Raw genomic sequence first — 9,852 nt, forward strand, 5'->3', positions numbered from 1 at the left:
TTCACGTCGGTGCAGTCATCGCCATGTCATGCAGTCTAGTGCTACTTTTTTTTCCCTCTGGATGATAACATGCACCACAAACATTTTAACACCATTCCAAAATGAAGTGTACACCTGATTTATATATGCAGTGAGGTAACCGTCTTGTCCCTCCCTCCCCCTCACTTTTTCCACCCTGTGACCCCCCCACCCCTCCTCCCTCTCTGTTCTCTCACTCTCTCCATCCTAGTGTATACACAGAGACCTGGCAGCCAGGAACGTCCTGGTCACAGAGAGCAACATCATGAAGATCGCTGACTTTGGCCTGGCCAGGGACGTCCACAACATCGACTACTATAAAAAGACGACCAATGTGAGTCCTCAACCTGCACGGATGTGCGCTTTGAGGGAGCGGAATGTTTTTGAGAGCCGCGGCGTGAGATTAGTCCACCCGGCTCTCTCTTTTCTCTAATTCCCTCCCTGCCCCTCATCATCTTTCTGTTGCGATCTCTCCCTCGGCTGGTGTCTTGGCAGAAGCGGCAGGTTCCCAGGCCGCCTGTGAATGTAGTGCTTCTGGAGACCCTGCCTTGTTTATCCCTCAGTCTCTCTTTTTTTTTTTTCTTTCAGTGCCATAGACACTTATACAATTAGCCAAAAAAAGAGAGACGGAGTGAGAGGGAGAGGGGAGCGGCTTAAACATAATTGACATCTCCATAGTGGCCCAGTGGTGTCTTTTCTTTCCCACCGCGGAGCAGCATTGCCTGCACATCCTCATTTAGTATGCATGGATGGCTTTTCATCGCATGCACAATCACGCTGAGAGCGAGCTGACAACAGCAACAACAACAATATGCTATGATGCCGATGGTAATGATGATTAGGACAATGACAGCGGCGACAGTGACGTTCACTTGCATCAAAAACCAATCGAGACAGAGCCGTCATTGTGGTGCTGCTTCTCTTTTATTCCCTACTTCGATCTGATAGGAACAGAACTACTAACAGAGGCCTTATTTTCATGAATGGTGTATGATGTAGTTTTGGGGAAGAAGTTTTAATCAGATGAGAAAGAGCTTCATTGGCTGATTTTTTAACAGACAAACTATTTTCGTTTTCATGACTGAACAAACCAAAATAAGCTCTGTGGTGGACCCTGCCACCTTTCTAGCTTTAAACAGTGTTATGGTGGGCCGGCTGAGAACAGCTTGTGTATTCAGTCATCGGATAACAAAATATTTCTGAGTTTGTCTTATTTGATTTTGTAAATATTAGAATTCTCAGTTTTAATTTCTTCTCCAAAACTGCATAATACCCCTTTAAATAAACCCACAATACAATATTTGGATAATCATTATGTGTTTCTTACCATTTTTCTTGCACAGTTATAATTCTGGTAGCAGTACGTTTAGAGTCCGTTAGTAGGTACATCAGCTGATAAATCTGTTTTAGAAGGTCCTGCTTGGGTGTTGTCTCCCTGTCTCATTAGATTATTCCTGCCAGTGGATATCGACCAAGGTCGCCTTGTCAGCTGTACTTAGCTTACTCTCCAGTGTTTTAATGGCACATAGAGATAAACTCTCCTTTATCTGTGACCCTGTTTATCAGCTCTATTGCTTTAACAATGTAAATGTTCCTCTGGGAAATCCTTCCTCCCAGACTGTCGCTCTTGTGCCCTATTCCCCAGGCTGCTCTCACATATTCCTCCAGTAATGAGATCTCCCAGCAGAGAATGAATCAGGCCAGGGATAAAGAAATCCAGGGGTGGGTTGTGTGTACATTTTGTTTGACCTCTCGCCTGTGTGTGTCCTCAGGGTCGTCTCCCGGTAAAATGGATGGCCCCAGAGGCGCTGTTCGACCGGGTCTACACGCACCAGAGTGATGTGTAAGTATATAACCACAGTTACGTGATAGGAAATCCATTTACACAGCCACAGGGGTGCATAAAACCCCTCTCAGACCAAAAAACACACTGCCACTGCTGTTTTTAAGATTTCATTTGGAGGCCGGCTGTCAGATCCAGAGGGTTGTTTTTCAGGAGTTGGTGAGGTGTTTTGGTGCAGCACTGGTGAGTGTTAGGTGGGGGGCAGCTGCCTATAGGGGTCCAGGACTGGCCGGTCTGTGGCAAAAGTGAGGATTTCACGCTAGACTTGGAGCCAATGCCGTGTTACTAATCTGACCGGCTTCAAAGGGCCCTGGAAGGAGCCCGGAGCCCACAAGCGCCTCCTCCCCCCACCGACTCACCCCTCCGGCTCAGCTCGGAAGTCTCCCCTCCTTTCGGGCCTCCACACGTCTGAACGCAACAATGCTGCGGCCCTCATCCTCCTTTAACCCCCTTCCTCACTCTCCTCGTTCAGCGACACTTTGAACATGTGGCTCATCGTTTAAGAGCCATTCCATGATCAATATTATCCCCCCACCCACCCACCCACTGCCTGCTACCCAGCACCCTTTTGCCCCACCGTTCTTAATTTCATTCATCTGGTATATGAATTGCTGACCCGTCTCTGTCTCTTTCATTTTTTTTTTTTTTTTTTTTTTTTTTAGTTCCAGAGTACTCATTCTAAAAACAGAACAAAGGAAGAGCCTGCCTCTCTATTTGGTGTTTGAGCCTCATGCGTTCTGACAGCGTCGTTTGAAGTTTCTGCTCCAGACACTGGCAGCAGAAAGTGTATGTGGCAATTAGATAAATGCCTCGCATGCTGACCCCTGGGAAAGGAGAGTTTGTGTTGGTGTGTATCTATGAGTCATACACCAGTAGCGCGCCTAACACAGCGCTCACCCAGTTAAGCACTTGGACAGGGAACCTCTCTACTCTACCTCTCTACTCTCTACGTGTGTGTGTGTGCGTGTGTGTACATAAATAATATGTGTACACACACATGATGCCCTTCATGTTTCATAGCGCAGCACCAGTCAATAACCTGGGGGAGTACCGCAGGGGATGGGGGGTGCAGGCATGAAGTGGCCACTGCAGTCCTTTCTATCAGCTCACTGCTAATTACGTTTCATCACTCACTCTTAGTAATTGGCTTTTTCACATAGAGTATGAAGGCAAAAGGACGATGAGGAGAGGCGTTGGGGAGGTGGAGGCCGGCGGGCTCACACTCAGACATCATCAGCGGCGCAGGCGATCCATATATGACATCAGATTAAATGAATACATGAATTCCAATGAAACTCGCCTCTCGCTGTTTTGACAAATGGGCCCGGGGGGGACTCAGCTCCGGCTGGTTTTGGGGAAGGTAAAGAACAGCAGCTAAAGCCCAGAGAGATGGTATCACAGCCAGGCTCTGTGGAGGACATGTGGGGGGTCTAACCCCCCCAGCATCAAGAGGAAAAACAAACGTATTCCTCTAGCTCTCGGTCCTATACCATGTTTCAAAGCCCTAAATCTTCATATTTTTGACCAGATTCACTGATGCATGTACACGTATTGACCAGATCTCCAACATTCATATTCATGCTGTGTTTAATCGATAACATAAAGTTCAGCAACAGAGACTGTACAGCCTCACTGTTTGTAATGAGCGAGACAGCTCCAGAGTATGAACCCTGCTAATACAGAGTTACTTTTACACTGATTGGTTGACTTGTTCAAAGCAGCTACAAGGACATTTTCAGTTATGTTGATTCTGGTGGCCCCTATGGACTGTTTTTAGTTGTGATCAGCTAATAATGTTTCTATTTGTGGCTATTAAGATAAATAACAATGGTAAAAAAAAAGAAACATCTTACACCTTTGGCTAAAGAGCTAACATATTTGTTTGCTTAGTTTGCTCATTTTGTTGAGCTAAAGCTGAAGTTATCAACATTCCCCACCAGTGATGGAATGAAACGCAGCAAATTTACTTAAGCACTGTACTTATATACAGTTTTTCAGATATTTTACTTGAGTATTGCCATTTTCTTCTACTTATATTAACATTTTCTTTAGCATATTTTCACTCTACTGCATTTGTATAATAACTTAAGTTGCTAGTTACTTTGCAGATTGCATGCTGAATCAGAGCCTGAGTAGCACATTCTAATTTATTTTATTATTTGTATTTTAAGTACATTTGCTTCCAGAAAATTGATTTTTTTTTTTACTTTTTACAACCCTTACCCCTCGTATTGTATTCATAACAGTAAGTTATACAGCAAGATACAGCTCGGTAGCAAGGACAACATGAAAGATACGTTACTAGTCAGTTTTGCTGCTGCCTGGCAGTACAGAAATATCTGCTGCCGTACCACCGGACTACAGAGCAGCTGCTTCCTCCATTTCATTTTTATGTCTTATCCAACCAGGATCCGTCTGAATCCAACCCAGACAGACATTATGAATAACTGTAATAATTATACAGAAATAGAATTCTTGCTTCTTGCATACGTATCATGTAGCAGCATCGGTTTAAAGTGAGGGTGATTCCAAACCAGTTACGGTGTTTGTTTAAGTATAGCTTGTGTATCTAGTTGGCTGGAATCCATAAGTCCTCTCTCATAAGGCCCGAACCAGGTCAGGTAAAGTGACCCGGAGCATGTTGGTTTGCGTGTTTATTTGGTGAGTCATGGTTGGTTGCAGTTGGATGGCGCAACAGGTCGACAAGCACTGAGCGACGCTTACAAAGTAGCACGGAGAGGAAAGATGAGCGTGTCGACAAGTGGAGAGATGCAACGCAGTGATAGAGGAGGGAACAAACTTGGGGCTGGTTGTGTAAACAGATGGGGGAAGTGATAAACCTGCCTGACCATGTCTGCTCGCCTGGTCGCCTGTGGCTGCCTGGATGCGCACATTAGTGTTTTCGTGTCCACGTTTTTATAATAGGGCCTTTGTTCTGACGCCAATCGAGCATGCTGTCAGCGCGAGAGGGGCTCATTTGAGACGCCGATTGGATCCGCAGTGTGACAGTGATCGAAATCACCACCGTGGGATCCCTGATACTTGACGACCGGACAGTCGGATGAGGAAGTAGTTAATAGTTGATAGTCGCCATCCATCTCTGGACCTCTCCATCCTCTTTTGTCTGCCGTGGGTGGTCCGCTGTTTGTTTTGGTGTGGTGTGACTGGACAATGCCAGGCTGTGTGACAGGCCAGCAGGGCACAAAAGCCATCATTGAGATCGGGGCCTGAGTGGCACTGGGAGCGAGTTCGCACCACAAGCCACCGGACGGCAGAAAGGGGGCATTGACACCAGCGCAGTCACACTGTTGGGGCTGTTTCCAAACTTTGGCTAAGTGACTGAATGTAAATGATCTGTATGTTAAATGGGGGTCTGTTCTTGAATGCTATTTACAGATGAACACTGGTGATCTGACTTGAGTTTAATGTATATGTTTTTCTGTTCCATCAGCTGGTCATTTGGGGTGCTGATGTGGGAGATCTTCACCCTTGGGGGCTCCCCCTACCCTGGCATTCCCGTCGAGGAGCTCTTCAAGTTGCTGAAAGAGGGACATCGCATGGACAAGCCTGGCAACTGCACCAACGAGCTGTAAGAGTTTTGCTTTATTCTCCCGCGTCCTCCCAACACCGAACCCCCAAACACACGCTACACTCCAACTCCATCCCAGGCTCCATCAGATCCATGACTGTGTCCACTCTGTCGGGGCCTCTGCACAGCTGTGGCTGGCCGCTATCAGTGTCCTCATACACAATGAGTCCTCTGCAGTCAGAGGACAATGGCGCAGCTCTGCCACGGTGCCACACTGAGAGGGGCTGATGGAGAACAAAGTGGAGACAGACACAGTGGCAGTGCACGACACAAACACATGATGCTATTTAAAAAATCCAAAACACTCGGAGGCATGCTTGTGATCAGAAGCACGCCAGAGGTTCTGTTATTGACTGCAGACTGAAATACATTTCCAAATGAGATGGTGTCACACAACACATGCGGTTTTGATTTATCCTTTGACACGGAGACACCTGAGTCCAGATGCGTAGATCATTTCAGGTGCCAAACGTGCAGACAAGTCAGATGAGGAGTGGTATGGCTTGGGCCTTTCTGCCGCCCTTAATCCACTCTTCTCTCTGAGTAAACGCATTCTGATTTTCTTTCTGTCAGGTACATGATGATGAAAGACTGCTGGCATGCCATTTCATCCCAGAGACCCACATTCAAGCAGCTAGTCGAGGATCTGGATCGCATCCTCACCCTCAGCACCAATGAGGTGAGTGCAGCCCTTTCATTCTTTGTATTCACACACGTCTTGTTCCATAAAGTTCCTGGAGTCAGGGTGGTCAGAATTCGTGCTACACTAACCCTATAATTTCCTGGCAAATAAGAGTCAGACATTTCAGAACAATAAAACAGAATAGAAATGATACATTCCTACACACAGTAACATGTTTCTCAATCCAAACTAAATCATGCTCTTGCCAGTGCATGCAGAGTTCAGCGGAGGGTTGCTGAAAGCTTTAGGAGCGTTAGCAGCCACGTTGCTGACACAAGGCCTGAACGGTGACCGAAAAAATGGCCGGATGATTTGATCCAGGCCCAACATGGCCGCTACGGCCCAGTGAAGTTGCCCAATCATCACGTATGCGCCTCGCCCCCCTGTGATAGCCTGCGTTTCTTTCCATTCCCCCTCCTGTCTTTTGTGATATCCGCGTGCCGACCTGAAGAGAGGCCGTCGATGGAAAGCTGTCAAGACTCGTCTGCTCTGGAGCCGAAACTTCATGAATTTATGCCAAAAAAGCCCAAGTTTGAGTTTGAACTTTTGAAATGTAATAAAGCGCTTTTTTTCTTGCCTTTTTTTTTCCCTCCCCCCTTTCTCGCTGCCCCAAACCGCTGGCAGATGTGGAGGTCTTTAGTAATGTGAGCCTTCTCGTGTTGAGCTGGGAAAATGGAAGCCAGCACTCATTTTCTAGAAAACCCCAAGAACTCTTCCTCCTCACAACTAGTCCCAATAACAGCCATGAAAGAAAAGCGGGAGGGGAACAAAAAGGGTGCCTTGGCCAACATGAAAAGACCAGAACAACTTCCCAAAACCGGACCAAGTTAAAGATTAATAACAGGATTTCTTTGGGTTCTCATCTTCGTTGTGATGGGGAAGGGGGCGCGCATCAAGCTCTGCCAGCTTCTTTATTTTTTCCAGCCATCTTTTGGTGTTTATGCTGCGTGCATCAGAGTCAGATGTCAGATTTGTTTGGACTGAACTTGAGAGTGATGTGAAAGGATGTTGTAAAGGCTGTCTTGCCACATCTCTGCCCCAGTTCTCTGGTTTTAAATGGATCCCATTTAGCCCAGCTTCCCCACCACATTCAAACATTTCATAGTGGCCCAAACCGCAACTGGGTCAACTCCTGCTATCTCCGAACTCTAGCAGTCAAACATTCAATTTATTACCTATTATTCCTGAAAATATTTTCATATAGTATCCAGTTTAATATTGTTTTCCTGTCCCGCTGTAAAAATCTTTCCAGGGTGATTTGGTACGGTTTAGATAAACAGCATAATGAAGATGATACTCTCTCTCCCTCCTCTGGAAAGTCCCTGTCCTCGTTGACTGGGTTTCACCACTATATGTGCATTCTCCTGTTTTCTTGGGCTTGCGTCTGGGTGTAAATTATCTCACCCAACCCTCTTTTTTCTTTTGTCTGTGTCTGCAGGAGTATCTGGACCTGTGCGCCCCAACAGAGCAGTATTCCCCCAGCTTCCCCGACACTCGCAGCTCCTGCTCCTCCGGTGACGACTCCGTGTTTTCCCACGACCCTTTACCGGACGAGCCCTGCCTCCCCAAGTACCAGCACATCAACGGAAACGTCAAAACATGAGCCCCAGAATGTCTTCTCTACCCCGGCCTGACCTGCTCCAGTTTTACCCCGAAAGACACGTAGCACAGACTCCCTCTCCGAAATCCTCCCAAACCTCCTGCCCCCCCCATCACCCCTCTGGATCCCAGTGGACTAATGGACCCAGACGGGACTGGGCTGGTGGCAGCGCTGCTGTCACACACTCATACTGCCATGCACACACACTACTCACACAGTGAGGTCTTAAAGGAGAGGGCAGGGACCCTACAGGAGCTGTTTTTTTTACTGACTGAATGAACTGGGGACCCTCGTCTTCTTCCCCCTTCATATAAACACAGACTTTTCAGTTTAGTTCTCATGTTTGTACCCAGAGGATTTTTTTTTTTTTTTTTCAAATTTACAATCGACGACGTTACTTGTTTGGTGATCCCATTCCGGTGGCTGGCATTCCAAGATTGTTATTTGCTCCTGGAGGAATGTATGGACTGTTGTGAACTTAAAAAACAAGGGACTAGAAGAGGATGACGAATAGGAAAAGGACTGAGAGACAGCTTCGACTAACAAACCAGAGGAATAGAAGGAGAGCACATATAGAAACTGCTCTCCTGTTTATTTTGTAATATTGATGCATTTCTTTTTCAGTTCTCTTGGTAAACCTTCCCAATTATTCTGGAGAAAAAAAATACACAGTATAATGTATAGTGCTGGGTATATTTGTAAATATATTCAAAATATGTATAAATATATATTATATATTTACAATGAATTATTTTTTGTATGGACTCCGAAATAACCCCAACCCTCCCTACCTTACTTTGAGTTCGAGGCAGGTACGCTAACAGGTTATGTGTCCTATATTTCTCTTCTCACACACACACACACACACACACACACACACACACACACACACACACACACACACACACACAGACTCACACAAACAGACACGGATACACACTTTCATGCACACACACACACACACACACGCACACACACACACACACACACACCTGTCTTACTCTCACTCAGTAACACAGTTGAGTATTGGCTTTCAGGGACTGAGGTAGCATGTTAATTTATTGACTTATGTTTTTTTGAGATGAATCAGAAAAAGTCTGGAAAAAAGAACAAAAACAAAAATGGCAGAAATGATGACATTAATGATGCTGATAATACATGAATAAATAATCCATTAAATTTATGGTAATTTAAAATGATCTTTCAGCAGTAACAAGAAAAAAAAGGCTATTTTTAGTGGGTTTGAAAGATCCAGGTTTTGTAAGTTTTATATATGAATGTGAATATTAAGTTAAATTTTAAAAAAGTGTACATTTTATAGTCAGCTAATCCCTTTTCTTATGTAGATGTTGATGCCATTTCTATCCGGTCATTTTACTCTTTCTTAGCCTTGCTTTAGGAAACGAGATTTATTTCTGGATATTTATATATGATTGACAGAAACAGATTTTGGAAACCACCTACTAGCAATCCGCTCCCTCATTTAGACTAAATATAGACTCCAAATTTACTTGACAGAATTGAAAGCTGAAAAACAAAGTATTAAATCATTCAAGTGTTTTTTGTCTTTTTCTACTGGACCAACTTAAAGATGTTCTTTTGCAAGTGTTCATGCCACATTTGCAAAAAATAAATGATGGAAAAACGTATTCTCGTCCCAGTCTGTGATTTTGCTGGGCATTAAGTATGAAGATGTGCGTTTTTTGCAGTGAGTGGCAGATTACTGGCTGGAATTGCTTTATTTTTTGAAGTTTAAAGAATGTGTTACCATTTCACTGCACACTTCTCTGAGTGGAATTTCTTCTTTTTATCAGATGTGGGCAGGGATGGTTTAGCTGTCACTGCTAAGTACTTAGTATCTTTCGGGACAAAGTATTTCTTTGGCTCTTTCCTTACTGTGCGAGGAGATGGTTTTTCCACCACATGCAATTCATTTAGACAAACTGGACAGAGCTGCGAGGGCTCACTGAGTGGGGACGATACTTTCAGTATTTCAGGCTTCTTTTTTTTCTGATAGGAGTGTCGTCTTTGTATTCATTTTTTTTTCCGGTTGTCCTGATAAACCAAGGCTTCATGCAAAACTGCTGAGCTTGGCACAAACAGAGTCAATGTGATCAAGT

At 44.9% G+C, this 9,852-nt stretch overlaps 1 protein-coding gene across 7 annotated transcripts in view; it reads left to right on the top strand.

Moving 5' to 3' along the window:
• Positions 1-9,381, top strand: part of fgfr2 (fibroblast growth factor receptor 2) — a 41,799-nt gene extending 32,418 nt beyond the window's left edge. For all 7 annotated transcript variants that reach the window (XM_037124158.1, XM_037124159.1, XM_037124157.1 and 4 more), the window contains 5 exons: positions 230-352; positions 1,791-1,861; positions 5,313-5,450; positions 6,024-6,129; positions 7,571-9,381. In XM_037124158.1, the coding sequence (XP_036980053.1) occupies positions 230-352; positions 1,791-1,861; positions 5,313-5,450; positions 6,024-6,129; positions 7,571-7,735 (603 nt within the window). In that variant the 3' untranslated portion in view covers positions 7,736-9,381. The remainder of the gene's footprint in view (positions 1-229; positions 353-1,790; positions 1,862-5,312; positions 5,451-6,023; positions 6,130-7,570) is intronic.
• The last annotated feature ends 471 nt before the right edge of the window (positions 9,382-9,852 follow it).

The sequence above is a fragment of the Acanthopagrus latus genome, chromosome 15 (genome assembly GCF_904848185.1).
Source record: "Acanthopagrus latus isolate v.2019 chromosome 15, fAcaLat1.1, whole genome shotgun sequence".
Lineage (NCBI taxonomy): Eukaryota > Metazoa > Chordata > Actinopteri > Spariformes > Sparidae > Acanthopagrus > Acanthopagrus latus.